At 35.7% G+C, this 26,287-nt stretch overlaps 1 protein-coding gene and 1 pseudogene across 1 annotated transcript; both read right to left on the bottom strand.

Annotated features, from left to right (window-relative positions):
* Positions 1-3,945: 3,945 nt before the first annotated feature.
* On the bottom strand, positions 3,946-6,427 carry LOC140884145 (BTB/POZ and TAZ domain-containing protein 1-like; annotated as a pseudogene).
* Positions 6,428-14,710: 8,283 nt separating this feature from the next.
* On the bottom strand, positions 14,711-15,373 carry LOC140877891 (uncharacterized). The gene has a single exon (XM_073281491.1). The coding sequence runs from the start codon at positions 15,371-15,373 to the stop codon at positions 14,711-14,713; it is 663 nt and encodes a 220-aa protein (XP_073137592.1).
* Positions 15,374-26,287: the final 10,914 nt, after the last annotated feature.

The following is a 26,287-nucleotide window of genomic DNA, read 5'->3' as shown; positions in this document are numbered from 1 at the left end:
CCAAGCTGAGCAAGTGTGAGTTCTGGATGGATCGAGTGGTCTTTCTTGGCCATATCATATCCAGGGAGGGGATTTCTGTTGATCCAAGCAAGATTGAGGCGGTGCTTAATTGGTCGCGTCCGATGACGGTTGCTGAGATCCGTAGTTTTCTGGGTCTAGCAGGATATTATCGTCGCTTCATTCTGAACTTCTCTCAACTAGCTCGACCTTTGACGCAGCTTACCCGCAAGGGTGTGGATTTTGAGTGGTCCTCCGAGTGTGAGGATAATTTCTGTGAGCTTCGACGGTGGTTGACTTCTGCGCCGGTGTTGGCATTACCGTCAGGATCTGGAGGGTATGTGGTGTACACTGATGCTTCTCTTCAGGGGTTAGGTTGTGTCCTGACTCAGAATGGGCATGTTATTGCATACTCTTCTAGACAGCTGAAGCTTCACGAGGACAACTACCCAGTCCATGATTTGGAGTTAGCAGCCATTGTGTTCGCTTTGAAAATCTGGCGTCATTATCTGTATGGCGAGAAATTTGAGATCTTCACCGACCATAAGAGTCTCAAGTATTTGTTAACTCAGGCGGAGTTGAACATGAGACAGAGACGTTGGATGGACTTGCTTAAGGACTATGATTGCGAAATTAAGTACCATCCGGGAGCTGCTAATCTCACCGCTGATGCATTGAGTCGCAAGGTGCGACTATCCGCACTTCAGACTTGTTCGATGTCTAGTGCGATCAGTGACTGTTGTACTTCAGGATATACTTTCAAGCATAAGAAAGGTATGCAGGGTATCCAGATGTTTGCAATATTATCTGAGTCAGCGTTGTATTCGCGGATTCGAGATGCTCAGATGTCTGATTCGAAGACCCAGCGTTTAGTTTGTCTAGCTAACGAGGGTAGCTCATCTGGATTTCACTATCAGTCAGATGGTTTTCTGTGTTTGTCTGGTATGCTCTTGATTCCGCAGGATGTAGAGTTGCGAGAGGAGATTTTGTTTCAGGCGCATCGCACTAAGTTGAGTATTCATCCTGGGAGCAACAAGATGTACAAGGATCTACGTACTCGTTTCTGGTGGAAAGGAATGAAACGCAGTGTTTATCAGTTTGTTTTGAGATGTTTGGTATGTCAACAGGTCAAGGCAGAGCACCTATGACCTGGAGGATTGCTTCACAGTCTGCCTATTCCTGAATGGAAATGGGAGTTTATCACAATGGACTTTGTGACCCATTTGCCGGTATCCCCGAGGAACTGTGATGTTATCTGGGTTGTGGTGGACCACCTCACCAAGTCAGCGCATTTCATTGTCTATAGCCAGGAGTACAATGTGGATCGTATGGCTCGATTGTACATTCAGGAGATCTTTCGACTTCATGGAGTGCCTGTGAGCATTGTCAACGATCGGGACCCCAGGTTTACTTCTAGATTCTGGGGGAGTGTTCAGCGTGCGATGGCAGCGTGCGATGGGTACTACTCTCAATTTGAGTACTGCCTATCATCCGGAGACTGATGGTCAGTCAGAGCGCACTATCCGTACTTTGGAGGATATGCTTAGAGCGTGCGTCATGGATTTTGGTTCAGCCTGGCAGGATCATTTGCCATTGATCGAGTTCGCGTACAACAACAGCTATCATACTAGTATTGGGATACGGATGACGTTGTCGTACTCCACTCTTCTGGGAAGAAGTGGGGGAGAGACAGGCTGATGGACCGGAGTTTATCCAGCAGGCGGTAGACATTGTTGATCAGATCAAGAAACGGCTTAAAACTGCACAGGATCGTCAGGCCAGCTATACTAACACCAAGCGTAGGCCTTTGCAGTTCGATGTCGGGGAGAAAGTGTTTCTGAGAGTGTCACCTTTCCGCAAAATTCTCAGATTTGGCCTTAAGGTCAAGTTGTCTCCCAGGTTTATCGGTCCGTTTGAGATCTTGGAGAGCATTGGTGATTTGGCTTATCGACTAGCTTTGCCACCGCATCTTTCCAGTATTCACGACATGTTCCACGTATCTCTATTGCGACGGTATGTGGCAGATGAGTCTCATATTCTGCAGCGATCTGAGGTTCAGGTGAGCAAGGATTTGACTTATGTTGAGAAACCTATTCGTATCCTGGATTATAAGGATAAGGTTTTGCGGAACAAAGTCATTCCTTTGGTTTTAGTTCAGTGGCAGCGCCGAGGCACTGAAGAAGATACTTGGGAGCTTGAGGACAGGATGCGTGAAGACCATCCTGAGTTGTTTTGATTTCATTCTTAAGTTGTATTCACTTGCAAACTCTGTAAACGTTTGATTTGAATAAAGAATGTTTCTGATTTCTGTATTACATTCAGTACTTATGATCTGATTTCGAGGACGAAATATCTTAAGTGGGGGAGAATGTAGTAGCCCATAACCAAAATCAGTGATTAAGGAATTAATCATAATTACTTGGGAAGGGTTCGGAAGCTCCGAAGGCAGGATCGGAAGCTCCGAACGAGATCGAAAGCTCCGAAGGTGAGTTCGGAAGCTCCGATCGAATTACGTCAAGCATGACGTGTGGCAGGATCGAAAGTTCCGATCACCTCTATCCGAAGTCAACCAGTGAGATTTTGACACGTGGTAGATAAGTGAGATCAAAAGCTCCGATGTCGGGATCGGACGTTCCGATCGAGGAACGGAGGTTCCGATCGTCGTCTATAAATAGGGGGTGCCGAGCTCACATTTGAGTGCACCAATTCCTCTCTTCTCTCTCAATTCCTTAGCCTTCTAACTCAGATCTAGGGAATTTTAGGCGTCCCGTGGGGAATCCGGAAGTGGCATAGCGATCCAGGCGTCGTAGAGGAGCTTTGGCCTAGTTTTGAGGCACTCGACATCAAAGGGCTAACGACGGACGAAGGTATAGCTTTTGCTTCCTATAAATATTTAGGAGTATGCAATAGCTTATATAAGGCTTTTAGAGCACTATAATGATAGTAGTATCATTTGACAGTGTAGAGCAGACTATAGGCGTGGACCTAGAGTTGGTAGAGCTTGCACTGATTTGAGGTACGAAAGTACTGTTCGAGATATCCTGACTGAGTATGCATGTATTATGTGACTGCATGGTTTATATGTCATTGATTTATGCTGCATTCATTTGCATACTGAGTTATCTCCTTCGAGATGTCTGTTAGTAGGGTTTTTCCCTATCCTGTTAGTGGTTGGAATTCCATCGATTTGGGTCCGGCATATCCACTGGTATTATGGTATGGGAGTCACCTCCTGAAGCGACGGCACAGCGTGCTACATACCAGGGCCCGGTCTGTCTCTGTTATCTGATCCTTGACCTCGAGTTTATAGGGAGTTCACTTTGCATGCATGTATACTCATACTCTCGTACTGAGCGTTTTATGCTCACGTCTCGTACTCTGTGTTTCTGGACACCCTATTCCATGGGGCAGGTTTGCGATTGGATGAGGCGGGTGAATCCAAGAGGGGCTAGGCAGTTGTTGGTCAGCTGGAGCTTCGCCTAGATTTTATTCTGTTGTTATTTGGATTAATACAGCTGTTCAATATGGTTGTATAATATTTGGGTATTTACAGATTCCTTGCCTTGGGATTGTATAATGTTTATGGTTTCCGCAGTTTTATTCTGATATCTATTTAATTAAGTTAATTGCATGCCTAAGTTCTGTTTAGTAGGTGATCCAGGCAAGGGTCACTATAAAACAGTTGTCGTTGGTTCACAAAGACAACGGTTAAAAACCATTGTCTTTTTATCGCACTTTTAACAACATGACCTTTAACATCAGTTTTATAAACCCTTTTAACAACGGTTTTTCACCCTTGTCTTTTTTCAGATATAAATTTAAAAATATAAAATTTTCAATATTATAAATTGCTCAAAATTTGAAATTTGAAAATAAATTTAATATACAATTTTTCAGTATAATAAATTACTCAATATTCTAAATTTGAATCTTAATTCTATGTATACTATGTTAATATATTGATAAACTTAAAACCCTCCCATCAACATAGAATAGCAACCGACTCGAGCTTGTATTGATTTCACAACTACACTTCCTTGACTCAAGATATTTCATAAAAGCTGCATCGATCTTCTTCCTTAATTTGTCTATCCAACTGTAAATATTCAACAACAAAAAAAATATGAACACAATTCAAATAATGAATCAAAAAATTATAGAGATTTTTAAGGACCAATTTAATAACAAGGTGCCACCAACTCCAAAAGCTAATAAATTTAAGTACCAAGATTTTTAAGGACGGAGTAAAGCCTATTTTTCTCTTGTACATAAAGGTCAAATATTGTTATCTAGAACAAAACTAGCATCTAGAAATCGAATCACCAAGTCCAGCACTAACTAAACAAATTTAACCAGTTACAGTAATTTAAGCATATAAACCTGAAAGGCACAAGTTACTTGGTACATACCCAAATTCAATTTTAGTTGGGTAGCATAAAACTTGTAAAGGATAAATACTTGGTTTGACGCCTCACTTCTCTCTTTATTAAGAAAATCATACAAATCACATCCAAAACTATAAGTTTTTTCAGCTCAAGAAATCAAAGACAACACAGTTTAATTGAAATTCTTTAAAATCAAAGCATATGTTAGGTTATTACAATTTCCAATCAAGTATAAATATGGGGAAGAATATTTTTGCTCTCCTCCAACAAGTCCCTCATAACTAAGGTAACTGATCCAGTTAGTTCTGAGTAAAAACGCCAGAAATTATGGCTAAAATTCAGAGACATGCAATGCGTGCTTAACTTAATAATATATAATTAAGGCATACCGTATATCAACTGAAAAGGCAAGATCTCAAACATGTGGTTTCTTCTGCGCCTTGAACCTGGTTTTTTCATGCTACATTGTCAGCACGAGAGAATGTCGCAACTCATCCATACTCTGAAAATAATTTAAAACCAAAAACCAACATCAAATCACTTGGTAAGAAGCTACTTGGCGGTAAAAATTCTCACCTTTTCTTGGTAGAAGTCTAGTTGAGAGGAAAAGCTTTTTGGATATCCATTGGCCCTTTTCAGCAAATTGCACTGTGAAGAAAGATTGGGGTCAAATAAAAGCAAAAAGCATGCATTCAGAGTATCAAGGGATCTTTGTCAAAAACAAAATGACAAATAAATTGAAGAAAATAAGCCATAAAGTAAAGGGATAATAAGGCGATTGTTTTAGAAGAAAATAATCATGATCTACAATTTTCATTTTAAAATTTAGACACCATACAAAAGTTTGTAAAAATGTAATAATGGATGCATGACATTTGATAAAAGGTAACATATATATTAAAGCAAATCGAAAACCCATACATACATGTGCGCAAGGTAGGATGGCAGAAGGGTCAACATGGTTGTTGTGACTAATTCCTGAATCATCAGACATGACAATAAGAGAAAAGGAGAGTCAAAAATAAATAGAGCATGTTACAAGGGAGAATTAAATGTAGCACGGAAAGTACCATTGTTGAACACCCACATAAGTAATGGGCCCAAGTCCTCAGCAAGCAGCAGAAAAGTGGTGAAAAAAATGAAATTAGGATATATGCTTATCAAATATGAGGAAAATTGATGATATACACCTGTAGATTTTCAAAGTGACTGAGCCCCTCACCGGTCTAGTATAGGCGTGCTGAAAATTCTTTACCTGCAAAGACGAACTCGGCATTCATCTGGTTGGTCGCAAATCGGGGAGTGCAATCTGAAAAGTTCCACATAGGTACGCTTACAATGGGAACATCCTCCATTAGCCCTCTTTGCACAAGTGCCGAAATGCTTCATCAGAAGCTGAAGGCCGTGGCAGATCGAATACTTGGTACATGGACTCTTGTGCTTGCACGGATCCATGTTTTATGGACCTACATTGGTGCATCCCTCAGTGTATATGTGCTTAGGCAATCCATGGCTTTACTTAGTTGAACATACAAATTATGCTCTGATCTACGCCTTCTTGTTCTCTTTTTCCTCTGCACAACAAAAAAGGGCCAAAACTGTTATCACCAATGAAGAATCCCAACTTTCACTTCTCACAAAGACTCTAAATTTGCATCATCAGTTTAACTAAAACGGGAAACTGGGCATACCAATTAAGTTTCATCGAAGAACTATAGAATCTTGAGCTCAAGATAGGGATCATTCTTTTGCAAGAACTTCCATCCCTCAGTCTTCTCTACATTTTTGAATTTATTAGACAACGATCTCATGCATTTGAGGTAAAGATCAGGCGTATCGCACAATCTTGCAAGTTGGATCATATCCACTATATTCTCAACATTCAACCTTTGTAATAACCCCTTGGAGCATATCTGCTTCAGTTGTGGAACCATGTATACATAAATCTTTAGAGAAGCTGAATCAAGACTAAAAATTAGCAAGCCCAAGCTCGCTACAAGGAAATCATCAATACTCAATATAGATCTATAGCCGTAAAAGGAATCTTAATGAATTGAGCCCCAAAAACTCGATTCCATGGACCCGACTCCCCCACGCACACACAACGTAATATCATAAACACTCACACACACACACACACATATATAATTATAGAATTGGAGAAAAAAATTATTTTTTATATATTTATGAGAGTACAAGACACTTTTAAATAGACTACAAGGCTTACAACAGACTCCAAAAAATCAGAAATCAAATATTACTCTATCTAATTTACAAAGGTTGAATTATCTTATCAAAACAAAACTGAACAGTTTAAGATAATATCAATAATGTAACACCCGAAAATTTTAATACGTAAATTCGCATGCATAATTAGGGAAAATAATTATTTAAAAATTTATATTTGGGTTAAATAACATTTATGTGTTATTATGTGAATTATATGAATGATTTAAATTTATTTTATCATTTAACCCGCAGTTATGGTATTTTTGGATTTTTGAGAATATTTATTATTTTGATCGCGTAGACGGGACCGTGGACGGACGAGATACCAAAATTCTTAGCCAAAAATATTTTATGAGTTTATGAGCCTTAAAATCTTATTTTAAGGTATTTTGCCAAGAAAATTTTAGTATATTATTTATATATTTATTTAAGAGTTGATTTTTAGCCAAAATAAGTCATTTTAATGACTTTTATTAATTTTTAAAAATACTATAAATTAGTATTTCGGGATTTTAATTTATTATCAGATTGGTAAGTATTTTAGGAGTTTAAAATGTTATATTTTATGATTATATTATCTACCTAATAAATTTATACCAATTATTGACCTATATCTACCCAAAATAAAACACTCCCTACCCTACATTGTCTCCCTTAGCCGCCTTCAACCCTCTCCTACCCTCACCATCAGATTTTCAGAATTTCTTCAACCTCCATAGCCGATTCTTCAAGGATTTTTGGTGGTTTTTCATTCGTTCGTTGTCCCGGAGCCCCGAATACGCAATAGTCCTCGTGTTTAATTTAAAAGGCATGTCTAAAACTTTTATTTGGCCACCATATAAGCTATTAATCATGCATGACATGTTTTATATCAGACTTTTCATGGAAATTTAGAGTTTATGCATGTATGCTTTGTATTGATGCATATTCTTGCTTGTTTGGGTCATGATTCACGTTTTTGCCAAGCATGGTACGGTCCAGGGCTGAGGGCTCGAGTCAGAGGGGTCCCAGGGTGCCTTAGGGTCGAGTTTGTTCAGAGTTTTAAGGTGTCATAGGCTGGAAACGAAGCTATTCACTTCTGATGCACACAGACGCGCAGGTTAGGGCTTTGGGAAGAGAGGGGTCGTTCTCCTTCCTCAGGCCATGGATTTGTGCGTGGTTTGTTGGGTTTAAAATATTTAGATGTTGGCTAAAATTGAGAAGTGGTTTCAAGGTCTTTGGTTGTCGGAGTAAGCCGCACGAACGAAAGTTTGGCGACTGCTCAGTCTGCGCGCGAGGAGGAGGAAGGCGTCTGGTGCAGAGCTTCGTTCTCACTCCTCGGGCCATGGTTTGGTCTGATTATTGTTGTGTTAGAACCCCTGGATGTGGGCTATCCATGGGCGGTGGTGCTCCGGCCAGGGGCGGCCGGAGCAGGGCGGAATCAGCCATGGAATGGCTGCTGCTCGCCCAGCCGAGAAGAGAAGGAGAGGGGTGATCGGGTTTGGGGTTTGGGGGGTTGCTGGGTCGGGTTATGGGTCAGGGTTGAGTGCTGGGTCGGGTCAGGTAGTCATGGGTCGGGTTAAGTCGGTCCGGGTCCGGGTTAGGTGGGCCGGGCTTGAGTATTTTAATTTTTAAATGTTTAATGTTTTAATTGGTTTTTGGGCCAATTAATTAGAAATAAAATTATTTGGACTTCCAAATAATTTTATTTGGGCCTTAAATAATTTATTTAAGTTAGCACAGTGATTTTTATGGGCTTGGGAGTCCATGAGAATTTTTGGGCCAGTCAGTGGATTTTGGGCCAGTCTAGAGTTTTATTGGGCTTAAGTTAAGTAATTGGGCTTAAATATTTTATTTAGGTCAAGTTAAGTTTAATTAAGTTATTTGGGCTAAAATATGATTATTGGATTTTATTTAAGTTTAAGGGGCTTATAGTGAGTGATCAGCAGTCTGGACCAACCCATGAAAATTAACTAAGTCCGGAATATATATTTAATTCTTTTTTTATGCATGAAGTTTATTTTAAGTATAAGTATATTTATTATTAAAATTAATTAAATATATATTACGGACATATTTTAAGTGCATGCATACATGAAATATTTTATGATGTGTTTATGATTAAGAATTGAGCATGAAAAATATTTTTATGGAAATTGAAGTGGTGTGACAGCACAGAGGTGGTTTACCACCGGCACAGAGGTAGTTTTACTACCGGCATAGAAGTGGTTTTACCACTAGCACAGAGGTAGTTTACTACCAGCATAGAGGTGGATTTATCCAACGCCACGTACGATGGTTCTTAGACTGATCAGTCGGCACAGTTATTAGTCACATTCATGGATATGACCATACTCAGTTTTTATGATTATGACATGCTCAATTATGTTATGTATGATTAGTTATGATGTATGTACGACTGATGATGAATAATTTTTATGATGCATTTATTTTAAGATCATGCATGCATGTCCACGTAAGTTATACGTATTAGTATGATTATGTGATGCATTATTTTAAACCTCGTTATCAAGGATTAGACATGTTGAGCCTTTAGGCTCACTACGCTTATATGGTGCAGGTGAGTATGATGATGTCTATTAGCTCCTACCGGTGGCGAGAACGTATGAGCTCACGGAGCAATGGATCCCGTGACCGTCGCAGTTATTTAGTTTATTATGATTGAATTTTGAAACATGTTTTATTTTATTATTATTCCGCATATGAGATTTTTCAGCAGCATTGTTTATCATTTTAAATTGATGCATTAAACATTTTTAAGGATTTATTTATTTAATATTTTTTAGGTTATTTAAGAAAAGTATGTTATTTTTATATACATATATGTATGGGCGTATATGTATAGTATTATTTAAAAAAAAAGTTTTTTCGCATTTTATTAGTAGTAGGCGTTTCAAATAATATCTAATTATATTATTCTACACTCCCCCTCAAGCTTGGCTGTAGATATTGATGAGTCCAAGTTTGCCAACAAGAAAATCATGAGTGGATTCTGACAGTCCCTTTGTATGCAAATCAGCAAGCTGATGAGATGTAGGCACATATTCAATACTAAGATATCTTTCCATCGGTTTTTTCCTTGATAAAGTGTCGATCTATTTCAATATGTTTTATCCTGTCATGATGTACCGGATTGTGAGCTATGCTGATTGTCGATTTGTTGTCACAGTAAAGAAACATAGGACCAATACAATCCATCTTCAATTCCTTCAACACCCGCCTAATCCATAGAAGCTCGCATACTCCTTGTGCCATTGCTCGAAACTCAGATTCAGTACTACTTCTCGCCACCACTGACTGTTTCTTGCTGCACCAGGTAACAATATTTCCCCAAACTTTTGTATAGTACTCTGAGGTTGATTTCCGATCATCAACGGAACCCGCCCAATCAGCATCAGTGAATGCACTAACTTGTCGATCATCATTCTTTACAAAGAACAAGCCTCTCCCAGTAGTGTGTTTCAAATACTTCAAAATTCTATATACTGCATCCAAATGCCCTTATCGAGGTGAGTGCATGTATTGACTGAGCAGGCTAACCGCAAATGCAATATCAGGGCGAGTATGTGAAAGGTAGATAAGCTTCCCAACCAGACGTTGATATTGTCCAACATCTACCATTTTTCCCTCAAGCATTTGTCGTTTATTGCCTGATTCAAGAGGAGTCTTACTTGGTTTGTAACCAAGCATACCTGTTTCTTCCAATAAGTCTAGCGTGTACTTCCTTTGGGAAACTGAAATGCCTTTCTTAGTTCTGGCAATCTCAATTCCTAAGAAATATTTCAGTGCTCCAAGGTTTTTGACTTTGAATTCCCTAGCCATCATTTGTTTCACATTCTCCATTTCTTGATTGTCATTTTCAGTGATAATAATATCATCCACATACACAATTAAAATTGTGATCTTCCTTTTTACATAGTGTTTGATAAAAAGTTTATTACCAGCTTCCCCCTGATTGTATCCAATTTTATTAATAGCTTTTGAAAATCTATCAAACCAGGCACGTGGTGACTGTTTTAATCCATAGAGAGACTTGTTAAGCTTACAAACGGTCTGACTGCCCAACTTTTCCTCAAACCCTGGAGGCTGACTCATATAAACTTTCTCTGCTAATTCACCATTTAGAAATGCATTTTTTATATCGAGTTGATGTAGAGCCCAATCAAGATTAGCAGCCAAAGATAGAAGAATGCGAACTGTATTTAGTTTGGAAACTGGGGTAAAAGTTTCAGAATAACCAGTGCCATAGGTTTGTGTGAACCCTTTGGCTACCAGACGTGCTTTATTTCTTTCGATTGAGCCATCTGCCCGGTACTTGACTGTAAAAACCCATTTACAGCCCACGGTATTTTTCCCTTGAGATAGCTAGACCAAGTCCCATGTATTATTTTGCTTCAAGGCATGCATCTCTTCTAGCACTGCAGCTTTCCATTCTGGAACATTAAGGGCTTCGTTTATTGACCTGGGAAAAATCACACTAGACAAACTCGAGGTAAAAGCACGAAATGAGGGGGAAAGGTTGGTATATGAGACAAATTTAGATATAGGGTGTTGAGTACACAATCTCTTTCCTTTCTTAAAGGCTATTGGTACTTCAAGATCAAAAGTGTTACCTGGCTGAGGATCTGCTATCGGTTCAGCTTCTGGACTGTGCATGGGAACCACAATATATGTGTTTGCCTAAGGAATCCTCCGTCTTTGTCTCGAATAGGCTAGTAACTCGTTTTGATGTGTTGAGTCTCCCCCTGTTTTTGACATGAGAACATGTTTTGGAGAGTTGGGTTCATGTGGAGAAGGATTAACGATGATAGGATCAGGACAGGGAGAAAATGTTTCCATATTATTTCTGAGAAGAGGTGCATTATCCCAACCAGCTTTATCAGTTCCCCACCACCCCCCCCCCCCCCCCCCATTGAGAATCTGGAGTGAAAAAAAGCTTTTCTTCAAAGAATGTAACATCACATGAGACAAACACTTTTCGAGTATTGGGACAATAGCAACGGTAACCCTTTTGTGTAGGAGAATAACCGAGAAAGATGGTCTTGATAGCACGAGGTTATAGTTTATTTCGGTTGTGATCATGAACATGGACGAAGGTGGTGCACCCAAAAGTTTTCATGGGAAGGTTATGAGATGCAGAAACATGAGGAAAGGATTGAGAAAGAATGTACAGTGGTGTTTCAAATTTTAAAGGGCGACTTGGTAATTGATTAATGAGATAGGGAGCGGTTAGGACAGCATCCCCCCAAAGATACTTTGGAACATTCATGGTAAACATGAGGGCACGAGCAACTTCTAAAAGATGACGATTTTTCTTTCGGATATCCCATTTTGTTGTGGGGTATCGACGCAAGAGCTTTGTTGGATAATACCATTTTCTTTCAGATAGATGCCGAGAATGGTATTGAAATATTCTCTACCATTATCAATGCGAAGGGTGCGAATCTGAGTATTAAATTGAATTTGTATCATCTTGTGAAAGTGTTGAAAAATCGTGTTAGTTTCAGATTTGGTGTGTAGAAGATAAACTCGTGTAATACGAGTATGATCATCAATGAAAGTTAAGAACCATCTTTTACTATGAATAGTAGGAATTTGTGAAGGGCCCCATATATCGCTGTGAATGAGAGAGAATGGAGAAGTGGGTGTATATGGTTTGGGTGAGAAAGAAACACGAGTATGTTTTGCTAACTGACAAAATTCACAACGTAGCAAATCAAAATTTTTATTAATGGATAAAGACGGTAACAAACGTTGCAAATATGAAAAACTTGGATGTCCTAACCTATGATGCCATAACATTATTTCTCTAACATCTGAAACAGAGGAAGACGCAACACTAGATACCAAAGAATATCGATATGTTGGCGAAGTATCCTCAAGGTAATAAAGTCCATAGTGGAGTTTAGCACTCCCAATCGTCTTCCCCGAAAGTAGGTCCTGAAATACACAAGAGGCAGTTGAGACTTTGGCAATACAATTGTTATCACGAGTAAGTTTACTGATAGATAGTAAATTGTAGGTCAAGGCAGGAACATGGAGAACTGATTTGAGTGTGATATCTCAGGACAGAACAACATCACCAATGCCTGCAACACATGTTAAAGATCCATTTGCAATTTGTACAGTAGTGTTTTTCGTACATAAAGTATATGAACAAAAAATGCAAGAGTCTCGAGTCATGTGATCAGAGGCACTGGAATCAACTATCCAAGACTCGTTGAGACAAGAGCCAAGAGCGGTATGGTTTGTACCAGACTATATAACGGAGCATGAGCCAATTGGTGAACTTGAGGAAGGATTGAGTGTTGTCTGACGAAGGAGGCGACAATAGTCCTCAATTTGATTGATTTGTTCTTTGGTGAACGGAACTGAAATGTTGGAAGTTTCTGGCTGTTCTGGGGCAGATTGGGTATGCAACCCACGGCCATCAAACTTTTTTCGCGGCTGACAATTTGCGGGTTTTTCGTGAATTTCCCAGAATTTGTCCTTTGTATGGCCAGGACGATGATTGTTGTGAAAAATACTCGCAAGCGTACGAGTGTCAAGTTTTAATATAGTGAAAAATCAAGTATCGTTCCCACAGAGAGTAAAATGAAAATATTCAGTGCTTGTAATTAAAATAGTCTAAAATTTATCTAGAAAATCAATAGTTGAGAATTTTGCAAAATAAAATAATCAGTGAGTTTTTTTACAGCACGCACACAACTTTTAGAAATAATCAATTAGCGAAAAATGGTCTAGAGGTTTAAATTTCACCTGGTTTCAACAACAATCAATCCTAATTAATTAATCTTCATGAATTTCAATGAATTAATAGCCAAGAACACTTAAGTTTATTATTTCCCTCTCCCGAGCAACAAATAATTTTTATCAACTACAATTCAATTCCAATATCCCTATTAAGAATCGACTTGCAGTGATCTATCACAAAACAATGTTCTTTTTAAAAGCTCTGTTAAAATTATACACTCTCCCGAGCTATATAAATAATTAACAGTGTATTTCTAATGGTCCTATTCAAAATCTCCTCTCCCGAGTGCCAGATTTCAAATAAATATAACGATTCAATTATTGATCAGGTAATTGAAAAGACAATCAATTCTAGAAAAATAATTAATCTAGAATAAACTCAATTCAATCAAATCAAAAATTCATGAAAGTGTCTACACCAGGTTCCATCCGACCTCTAGACTCTAAAAAATTAGTTCATAATAAAATTCTGAATAAAACAAATCATAAATCCAAACATATTCAGAATTAAATAAAAGATAAAAAAAAACAAATCCGTCGTCGACGCCGTGTTCGGACTATCGAACTCCGTCTTCGTTCTTCAAGTTTCTGCCCAGATTTCTTCCAGAAAATATTTCACGATCAGCTCTCAATTCTCTGATGTATGTATTGTGGCGGCTCTCCTTAATCTGACGCTCAAGAATCCCTTTTATATCGCATGAAAAAGCCCACTCAAAAGCCCAAGAAAATAAAAACTTTCCTTCCCGCAATAATTAAAACACCGAGAATTTCCATCACGCGCGGCCGCTCCAGGATTCTCATGCGGGCGTGCATGAGACTCTGTCTTGATTTCTCACTTCACAACAATATATGCGCGATTGCTCTTCTCTTCCTCTCCTTTAGCGCTAAAAAGTAGCGCTAACAACTAAGCCCAATATGAAAAGCTCATTTCGATTTCTCTTCACTATTCTTTTCTTTTCTTCTTTCTTCTTTTCTTTTTCCTTTCTCTACATCCTCTTTTTTCTTTCTTTTATTCTTTTAATTCTTTTTTCCATTTTCTCTCCTTAAATCTCATTTTTCAACAACACTTCAATAATTCCTACAACCACAAAAACAACAAAACCCACACATAAATTTGCTCGAAACCAACAATTAACAATTAAAATCATAATTAATTTAAGTGTATAAAATACACTTATCAATGACAGTGGTCACACAACGGCCTCTTGGTTAGACGCTGACCTGGAGTATAATTTTTGAGCAACACGATGACAGAAGATTCAGGAGCAGAGACAGATTGTGGCACAACATCGGGGATCATAACCTTGCGGCGAAGTTCTTCACGTCTGACCTCTTCAAAAGCAGCATCAGGTGATGGAAAAAGAGTCACGTGCAACCAGCCTCCCTTGGACATCGTCCAGATCGTGGTTGAGGCCCACGAGGAACTCAAAAACCCTTTCCTTTTCCAGATTAAGCCTGATTTTCGGGCTGCATTTAGTACACGTCTTCGTGTCCTCAAGAAAAAGATCTAATTCTTTCCATAAATCCTGCAAATCAGAGAAGTACTGTGTGACTGAGTTAGAGCCCTGTTTTATTTCCTTCAACTTGGACCGAATTTCAAATACTTGAGAGGTATTTCCGAGGTCGGAGTACATTTTCTTAGCAGCATCCCAAACCTCTTTATTCGTGTTGAACCACAAGTAGCGATGGCTAATTTGAGGCTCCATGGAATTCACGAGCCAAGCAAGAACAATGGAGTTTTTGGACAACCAAGTTGTATAAGATGGGTCAGAGGAGGCTGGGGCAGGGAGATCTCCTGTTAAATGCCCTAATTTTCCACGGGCACAAACCACAATCTTGACCGATTGTGCCCACTGAAGATAGTTGCGGCCATTGAGGCGATGGACTGTAATTTCGAATGAATTGAGGTCACCCCCTGAAAGAGGAGTAATAGACCCAGTTGGCCCAGAGGATGTTTTGATCTTGGATCCATCGGATGGGATCTGAGATTTGGGCGATTCAGTTGACATGTTGAACGTAAGAGAGAAAGAAAAAAAAATTCAGGAACCACCGTTTGGCTTTGATACCATATAGAATTGGAGAAAACACTTATTTTTTATATATTTATGAGAGTACAAGACACCTTTTAAATATACTACAAGGCTTACAACAGACTCCAAAAAATCAGAAATCAAATATTACCATATCTAATTTACAAAGGTTGAATTATTTTATCAAAACAAAACTGAAAAGTATAAGATAATATCAAATATCAATAATATCTAATTATCTTATTCTACAATAATCATACGATAATATATGTATTCATTTAGCCTTATGTACACCTAAATTAATGATACATACAGTGGCCCAATTTTTGTTTATCAGAACCCTTATAATATTTTATTGGCTTTGCATTTCAGCCAAATTTAATGAAACCAAGAATTTACAGAGAGAAAAGTGAAGAGGGCATGTTGAACTGGAAACATAATATATGATATAAATACGTATGTATGCAGTATGCACACAAAATACAGTAAAATGTGCCAAATATATCAGCTTGCCAACTAAAGACTCGTAGATCTGGACCCTTAATTTGTCTGATGTGGGTTTCAAGTTTCAGCAGTATTTAAAGAAAGAACACATGATGAGAAAGATCAATTAAAAAGATTGTAACACAGAAGGGAACCTGGAGCTGGAGAAATCGAAAACCTGGAACCGAGAGTTCTTGAGCCTTCTTGAAAAGCCCTTTTCTTCTAGATCTTGGAAAAAGTCACTTGCCTCGCCGTTAGGTTGTCAATATTGTTGATTTGAATCTTTTGCCTCTTTGAGAGGACTGTTGGCAATAGCTTTCACAACCGTAAATGGAATCGTCGTGTACTACCTCCGCGGCCCGATGGCAAAAATCAATTTCTCGGACGAGATCATCTGCTGCGGGCTTAAAGACCTCTGGGCCGACTCCATACGGAAGAAGGCGGAGGAGGTGGGACCCAAATTTGAGGTTGTTCCATACACACACTGGCCGCCGCCCCCACCGCCAATGAAGAGGAGCGTGCTTCTAAGTCGTTGAAACCATGTTGGTTTCATCAACAGATTGATCTAAACAAAAGATCTACGATTTGGGTCTAGGTTTTGTACGGGATGTGATTTGGGGTTTTCCATCGATCAATCTTTTTTTAAAAAAAAAAAATCAAAAGAAGAAGAAGCTAGAGTATTTCTGTTGTCTTTGAGGATCGAAGAAGAGGATTTTTGTTGTATCAGAGTATTACCATCGATCGATCTTTTCCTCAGGGTTCGAAGAAGAAGAGGAGTCCATTTAAATCACCTCATATGTGTATATGTATATTGAGTATAAAAATTTTATTTTAAAAAAAATTCAAAGACAACGGTTTCGTAAAACTGTTTTCTTTGACATACATAAGACAACGGTTTTTTAAAAACCGTTGTATTTTTCAAGCAAAAAATAGCCAACAACAACGGTTTTATTAAAAACCGTTGTTAAATGAAAAAAGACAACGGTTTTTCCTAAAACCGATGTCTATTGCGTGTTTTTGAATCTCATATTTCTTGTAGCGGTACACTTTATGAAGATATAAGAATTATTGTTCAAGAGGCTCTCTCTCACACGTGCCCGCGCAGGTGGGTTGCAAATCAAGGGCTCGATTTCACTGTAAAAGGCTTGACTTGTGTGCAAGCATACGAGCGTGGCCTGGGTGCGTCGAAACTCGGACCGATCAAGACAAAAATCGCCTACCTAGTGTTGGCCACCTTTTGCTATTTAATTCTATTGTTTTCGAATGGATCCCTCTGGATGTGACATTCTACCTGCCTGACTGTTGGTGCTCCATCTGATGTGAACAGTCTTCTGTTGGCCAGGATTTTAGCCTTTCAGATGGCAGCCTGTGACTGTCCGTGTGGAACCCGAGTTCCTATAAATAGAGGTAGTCTACAGTCCTTAAAACACACCAATTTCGAAGTCCTCACTCTTTCTGTACTTTGTTTTTTGCTTATGCTCAGTTCGTGTGATTCTGCCCTCGTCGTGATATAGTTCAGGTACATTCTCGGTTCTCCAGTGTAGTGGCTTCGTGCTAGGCTTCCACAAGGTTTATCCGTTGTAACCTGAGAAACTAACGTCCCTCTAATCCTCGCAGCACACACCGGAGGGGACGAGTCAGTTTTAAGAAATTGTACTAGTTACAAGTCTCGGTTTGCTTTATTGTTTTCTTACTGCTTCAAGTTATACAATTGTTTATGGTTCTCCCCCGAGAAAATCACCTTCCTCTCCCGAGGAATGTATCACAACCTTTACTTATAAGTCTTACCATGATCAAGCTTGTACTTTGAACTCAGAGTGAATTTTCGTGATAATTTTGTCAACTTGTCTCACTGGATGTCGAGATATTAGTAGAACACAGCGTGTTTTTTTTTCTCCAGAATTCGTCCCGCCCTCTATTGCAGTCTTTTTCATAATAATATAGGTGCTCGAGCCCTTGAGATATCACAAACACGAAATCTAAACAAGTTTATCAATTATCAACATATCATTATCATATATGGAGTCTAAACCATTTGTCCAACGAACCTAGACATGTTCTCAATATTTATTCATTAGACTCATCAACTTTTCATTAAGATATGAGTTATGATAGTCAAAATAAACCTTATCAAATCTAAAAATATGAAAATAAAAGATCAAATATCATAGTCCAACAAAATCAAAACATAAATATCCATATACCAAAATAATCAAAACGTACAAGTATAAATGTTTCATAGCTTTTGTCTATAAATAATGTTGTAGGCGTTTTCTTAAAATAAATAATAATTTTTATACAATGGGGAAGTTGAACTTTTAAGCTTCTGTCTATAAATTCGTATTTAAATTTTTTTGAAAAAATTTATATTCACCATTTTTACTATCTGTATGTACCCGTTGATGCAGCTTATCTCATTACAAGGCTTTGGGGAATACCTCTTATTCTTGTGATTGATCGTGCAAAGCCTCATACTAAGGTACTGTTTGGGAGAGAATTTTGAAAATTTTGTTAAAAAAAAGTTGAGAAGTGTTTCTTAAAAACTCTCTCAAACACTTTAAATGAAACATGAACATCATGAGGGTTGCACCGACGTAGGACAATCACAAAAAGAATTGTTGGGTGTCACACGAGAATACCCCAAAAGAATCAAAATGAATTCGAATTGATTTTATGTGAAATAATTACTCTTATATGCATCAAAATAATAGAAAATGCGAAACCAAAATCAAAATAAATTCAAACATGTGAAACAAACTACCTTTGCATCTAATTCACTTAAAATCCTTTATAACATTTTAAACATTTTATTATGTTTTTAAAATATCTTTTTGCTAGAAATTTTTTTGAAAAAATATTACAATTATCTTCATGTTTTTATGGGCGGTCAAATTTTCATTGTGGACAATGTATTACATTTGGTCGCATTAGTTATAGAATTTCTAGCTACTTTTTAAAGGAAGTGATTTATGTTTAGAACATTATAACTTCAAAAAATATCATGAAAAATTTAGAAATTATGATTGTTGTAAAAAAAAATTTAAAAATTGATGTATTTGTTTATAGTTTTATCGCTGTAACGTTTGGTTTACAGGATTATGAGTTTTTGGTATTTTAAATCATCCATCATCTGTTGTTTGATACAAGTATTGCAAAATATCCGTTAACCCAAGACCTGTTATAAAACACTAGATGTTAATATTGTGGTATTAAGGGTATGCACAAGGGGCGAGGAAGCCCCACGAGGAAGTGGGCTTCCTAGCCCCACTTCCTCTCCTCCCCCTTCAAGGGGAGAGGATATAGCACGAGGAAAAGTCCTCGTGCGATGATGCAGGCTGGGTTTGCGCGGAGGGTCTTTGCACGATGACCCAGCTGCAATTTTTTATTTTTTTTAAATTATTAAAACTAATTTGAAAAATTAAAATTTAAAAAAATAATAATAAAAATATTAATTTGATCTTGTAAAAATTAAAAAGTAATTTATTTTTTTATTTGTAATTTGTTTAAATTATTAGTACTTTTAAATTTTTTGTAATATTAAAATTTTAATTATGTGTAATTTTAATTTTTTTTAATTGTGCAAATTATTTTGTGTTTCAATAAAAATATATTTAATAGAATAAAAAATTAATATTTCAACATACTTTCTATAACATCATCTCACCCTCGTAGAACCAAGCAATAAAGTATTCATCGTTAAACATCATCAAGCAATGAAGTTACTAACTTCATCTCACCAACATCATCTCACCATTGAACATGCTCTAATAGGGTTGTGGGTGGGTGTTATTAACACCCACCTAGGAGAGAGACAAGGCGGGCGTTCACTTCCTTGAACGGGCGCCATGTAAATTTTTTTTTTATTAACTGGTGCAGACGCGGGCCAGAATTCTTTTTTTTTTTGTTTTTTATTATATAAATATTGTTAAACGGTAATATTTGAATAAATTGTCCAAATTGAGTCCAACGGATTGATTTTTCCAACTGTCAAATAATTTTTTATTTATAATTTAATTTTTAAAAATTATAATTAAATTAAAATAATTTTATTTTTATTTTTAAAATTAATTAAATTAAAACTAAAAAATAATATTATAATTTTAAAAAATAATTATAAATGTAAATATTTTAAAAAATGTAAAGAAAATGTATTTATTTAATATAAAATAATTTTATATTATTGAGTGAAATATGAGACTCATAAATAATGAGTGTTAATGTTAATAGGATTGTGGGTGAAAAGTGGGATGTGTTATTAATTGTAACGCCCAGAAATTCGCCATTTAAATCCGCATGCATAACTAGGAGATTTAATGATTTTAATATAAAGTGAAAATGTGTTAAATTGATTTATGAGTTATTATGTGAATTATGTGAATTATTTGTATGTTTTAAATATTTTTTCCGGCATTTAAATATGTATGATGTGATTTATGAATTTATTTGTGAAAGTTTGTTTTATGATCGCGTAGGCGGGACCGTGGACGGACGAGATGTTTGTTTTCACCCAAAATATTTTATGAGATTTTTAGGAGTCTTAATGAAGAAAATTATGGTATTTATATATATGTATATTTATATGTCCGTTTTTACCCAAAATAAGTCATTTTAATGACTTTTAATAAGCTTTAAAAATCCCATTAATTATAATTTTGGGATTTAAGGTTAAATATCATATTTATATTGTATTTAAGATTTTTAAAATTCTATATGTTTAGAGTATATATCTATCCTAATTAATTATTAGTTAAATTATGCTAAATTATCTCCTAAAACCCTACCCTATTCACGTTTCTCTCTACCTAGCCGCCTCCACCTTCTTTCTTCTCCTCTCCCACATTTTTTAAAGCAGAATCACTAGCCTCCATAGCCGATTCTTCAAGGTTTTTAAATTAGTTTGAAGATCCGTTCGTCCCGGAAAGTCGTACGCGCGATTTAGACGTCGTTTCTTGCAAATATTCATCAAGGCACGTTTGAATCTCTTTTTGAACACCATTTAAGTCATATTATTCTGATTTTAGTATGAAAATTATGATCTTGCATGAGGTTTGTGGTTTTAATGAAGAACATTCATTAGCATGCATAGAACCTACGTTTTTAAGAGTTATGAATCAATTTTCTCATGTTTTTCTATCATGGATTATTCTAGCTTGCTGACCAATGGGTTGAGGGTTGATATAGGGTCATGGTTGGATGATGGTTCAGTGGCTTTACTCATTGTTTTGGGCTAGGTTCATGTTGGACGCGGGTTTAGACGCAAACTGAGCGGTTTGCGTGCGAGGGCTCGTTCTTGGTCCATAGGACGAGTTTTAGGTTGGTTCTAGTTGAATTATAACCCCACGACCTTTGGAAAGGTTTTCCAGGTGGTGCTCTGGCCGGTGGTGGCCGGATATTGGCGTCCAAATGGCCGGAAGTCTGCAGTCGCGTTCTGCACGTACAGCAGCAGAGGGGCTCTGTTGTTTTGGTTCGTTCTCCTTTGACAGGGCTCGGTTTAAGGTCAAATTTGTTGGGTTAGAACCTTCTTGGTGTTGGCTAAGTATGGAGGTGGCTTCATGGCCAAAGGTGGCCTGAGCAGGCGGAACGATCAGATTTTCTGAAGCCGCTCAGGGTTGCCTCGAGTTGGGCTTAGGGAGAGGTAAGCTAGGGTTGTGTCTGGTGTTTTGGCAGGCCGGGCTCGGCTTTTCGGGTCCGGATCGGGTCTAAAATATAATGGGCCAAGTTAGTTTGGTCCGGGTCCGGATTATATTAGTTGAGCTCGGGTATTTTTATTTTAAATTAAATAAGAGATTAAGTTAATAATTAATGGGTTTGGGCTTGACTTAGTTAATTAATTAGAGTAATTTAATATTAAGTATGAGCTTAAATAATTAATTAAGTGAGCCCAATAATTTGTCATGGCCGCGTGATCCATGAGAATTATTGGGCAAGTTGTGTCGGGTTTAGTAATTTTAACGGTCTAATCCCTAGGATAATGAACTAGTTAATAATTTATTGGATTAATTTTAATTTAAATAGTTTAATGGACTTAACTAATATTTTAAATGAGCCCATTAGTTTGCCATGGACCTGGGGGTCCATGAGAATTAATGGGTCAGGTCATGTTGGGCTTAAAGCTTATTGGGTCAGTCTAGAAATTTTTTGGTTTAAGTCAAGTGGTCAGCAGCTCGAACAAGTCCTTGAAAAAATAAATATCCGTAAATATATATTTAATTCATGCATGCATTTTTATTAGATATATAAGTATGATTTTTAAGAAAATAAATTAAATATATATTTACGGGCAAATTTTCATGAAAATAAAGAAATAAGTGAGAATTTTCAAGTTCATGCATCAGGTAAAAATTTTTATGATAATTTTAAATTCATGTTAAGAAAAATAAATTTTTTATGGAAGTTGAAGTGAAGATGGAAAGTGATGTGATTGGAGGCCGGGATACCTGGGCCCGGTGACCTTCCTAATGATGTTTATGTATGATGAGCTTATGGATCATGCTGAGAGGGCTGGTGAAGTGGCAGCACAGAGGTGGAAACCCCACCGCCGCGTACGTTGGTTAAGATTGATCAATCGCTTAGTATGAGGCCACCGACATGGATACGACCTGTTAAAAAAACTAAGAAATCATGATAATTTATTTTATGAGATTTATTAAGTATGATGATATATGTTTAGCATGATGATAAAGCAGTATAATTATTTATTTCATGTTTATATGCATATAATTTTAAGATCATGCATGTATAGTTATATTCACGTATTTTATATGTTGTGTGTTTGTGTGTGATTTTATTTTGTTATGTAAGGATAGAACGTGCTGAGCCTCTAGGCTCACTAGATTTAAATGGTGCAGGTGAGCAGAATGTTAGTGAGGATAATGTGTTCCCGACTGGCGGCGAGGTCATATGAGTTTTCAGGCGGCTAGAACCCGTGACCATCGCTCAATTATGATATTTATGTTGAGATTTAAAAGACGTATTTCCGCACACGTTTCATTATTTTAGATTTTTGAAAGTATGCTTGGATTTTAGATTTAATTAATTATTTTCTAAGTTTGCATGAATTTTGTGTATAATTATTATTTAGGAATTTTATTATGGAATTTTTTATAAATTATTATCTAGTAATTAATTTTAAGTATTAAATTGCATGTGTGTACTTCTATTGTACTTATTGTGTCTATGTATATTAAATTAAGAAAAGTTATTTTTAAGTATGATATATATATGTATGGGCATATATATTTTTATATCATTAAATTATAGTTAGAGATTTAAAAAAAAAAATTCAGTAGAAGTTCTAGGATGTTTCATTAATAGTAAGTCCATGACTCTTTTGATGATGTGGAGGGTGTTATTGGGTGTTATTAATAACTAGCGTTGTGGATGACCTAATGCATGTAAAACGCATCCCTGTCCCAGGCGTGATAACATCGTTGTAGATGGGATAGTTCTACCAATTTACATATTTGCCCTCGTGAAAAATGGATACTTTTTAGGTGGTGGGTGACGCAAAGAATGTTCCAGAGAAGTTGTGAAAGTAATTCTTTGAATTTTTTTTCAGTTTCTGAATAACTTTTTTTTCCCAACAAACACTAATATAAATTACATCAAGTCCGAAATAATTACATTGGAAATCAAAGAAGGAGATGGAGTGACCCAAATCTCTCGATCAGTCAAAAAAATCGCTTCCCTGGTCAAGGCATGGGCCACTTGATTCGCTGATCTATGCGCAAAAACAAAACTACAATAATGAAAATCCTTAGAAAGGGTTAGCATCAATCACCATTTTTGCATCTGATTCAACAATTACATCCGAAAAGCTTCTTGTCTTCATCCAGCTAAGGGTCTCTATAATACCAATAGCTTCAGCAATGGATGGAGAAAAGTACCCTCTCAAAATACCATAGGTAGCATCTACCACAACTCCTTGAGAATTCCTCAGAATGCATCCAAAGCCAAAGAACTCAGCTCCTTCAACAGTTTCTGAATAACTTGTTTGTGGTGGTGTTGATTTCGAAGCAAATTTCATGGAAGTAATTTCGCTAACAAAGAAAGATTTGAGCTTCTCCCAAATTCAACTCGGCTTGAAGGGCTGGAGGAGTAAAAAATTCATCCACTATGCTCCAGCCTCCGGGTTTCTTTATCGAATCTTGTGAATATATATGTATGTTGATGCGATCGTGACCCAAAAATGTTGTTTTTTCCTCTAAAATCAGTTTTATCAATTAAAAAACATCTCAAATAATTTCAACCAGGAAGTAATTTTGATGGTTAAATTTTAGCCATCAATTTTTACTCGTAATTCCCTGCAGGTTTTCTAAAAGTTGGAATTTAATCCATCTTTTTAAAATCATATCAAACAACATATAATTTAATCACACGCTATCAATTATCCTGATCTTCTATCTTTTTATCTCTCGTACTAAATATCTTTCACTTATCTCATCATATTAACCATAGTCTAACTATGTTATTTACTTATTTTAACAATTATATGGTTGTGATATTAAATTGGTTGCCACAACGCAGTAACAATACAGTTTTCGTTAGAGATCACATTAATAGATACTTTTATATTTACTAGCAAAAAAAACGTGCAATGCACGTTTACATCAATTAAATATATATGAATTAAAAACATATAGATAGTTAAAAAATTGAATACCTGAAGCTTGTGTTATAAGAAAATGATAATATAATAAGCATAATATATATAGAACAATATGAATTGAATAAAAAATATTTATACATCCACAAATCATACAATAAAAAAAGAGTAACAAAATAGAATAAATCAATAATTTAGATAGATATATAACGATAACTAATGATCATATTAATATGTATCAAACTATAATGTTCATAACTAATAACCAATAAAAAGAGTCTATCAAAAAAATTGAACATATAACATTAAGTTAAACTATCTTCTATCTTGTTAATTTCTTTTGTACATTTATATGGAAGAGACAAATAATTTATTTTTAATTATTCATAATTATTGGTTCTTAGAAACTATTGGATATTGTACTACTGGTTTTATTAATTTAATTTTTGATATATCATGATACTTGGTTTATTACCAATAAATTAGAATATTAATAAAAAAAAATTGACCAAGATTTTAGATTTTTTTCATAATTTCCAAATTGTATAATTTCAAATAATGAATATATAATATAATTAGGTGGTATTCTGCTAACTACAATTATGATGTCATTTTATGTACTCCATTTAATAAATTCTAAATTAAATTAACTATGTATTTTATTGGGTACAATTATGTTAGGACAATTATATCACTCAAATTAATATGATATAATAAATTATAAAATGTGAAAAATAAAATAAACTATTGAAAATATCACATTAACTTTAAGTTTAATTGTTTATTAATTTTTCCATTTTATCTATAGTTAATTATTTATCCATTAATAAAGTGGTATAATTTCAAATTACAATTGAACATATGCACGTGGCTACAAAGTAATTGAAACAAACGTGTGATACTAATATGCCATATATCAACTCATTTTTTTATTAATAAATAGAAAATTTGTTACCAAAAAATGTCTAAAAAATTAAAACTTGGTGATCATTGTTTCTTTTTAACATTCATTGTATGTCATTACAATTATATTGATATATTATTATGATTAAGTATTGGTGAATGAGCCCAAATATATTATATTTTTATTCAAATTATTTGTTTATTGTATTTGTTTATTAGTTAATGTTTGATTGCCTTTTTGTCGATATAATTATCATTTTATGTGTATGAAATTAATAAATTGTAATGAGATTGTTTTTATGATTAAGTACTATTTGATAATTACTTATTAATCCGATTGTTAAAATTACATGTAAATTTTTTGGAAACAATATTTTGGCTTGTTTTTTAAGATGAAAATAAATAAAGAGTTTAATTCGAGAGTGTACATATGGCAAACCATAATGTGCTGATTTTAAAAAATAGATCAAAATATTACCTCCAAGTTATATTGAATTTTATGTTTAATTTTTAATTTTATAAATAATTATTAATTTATTATTCATTAACCAATATTAATTTTTTATGGTTTAATTTAATTATTAATGATATTTGATGTTACAAATAACTGAAAAGTTATAAACAATATAATTATATTAGTGGGAATAGTTAGTTAGTTAGTTGAGAAAAATGTGGGTAATTTAGTTTTAATGTTTTAATGATAAGTAATTATATTAGTGGATAATTTAGTGGGTGTAATGATATAAATATAGAAGTTTTGTTAGAAGGCTAAATAGGTTAATACACAATTGGAAAACACCCTTCAATATCCATACTTTTATAGGTATATATATATAGATTATTTAGACAGAATACTACAACACTATGTAATTATATGCGATTATATGTATATCAAACTTAAA

The sequence above is a fragment of the Henckelia pumila genome, chromosome 2 (genome assembly GCF_033568475.1).
Source record: "Henckelia pumila isolate YLH828 chromosome 2, ASM3356847v2, whole genome shotgun sequence".
Classification (NCBI taxonomy): Eukaryota; Viridiplantae; Streptophyta; class Magnoliopsida; order Lamiales; family Gesneriaceae; genus Henckelia; species Henckelia pumila.
This window is presented reverse-complemented; position numbering and strand designations above follow the sequence as displayed.

What these genes read in the sequence shown, in the direction of transcription:
- LOC140877891 (XM_073281491.1), bottom strand. Translation starts at nt 15,373, where the DNA reads ATGTCAACTGAATCGCCCAAATCTCAGATCCCATCCGATGGATCCAAG.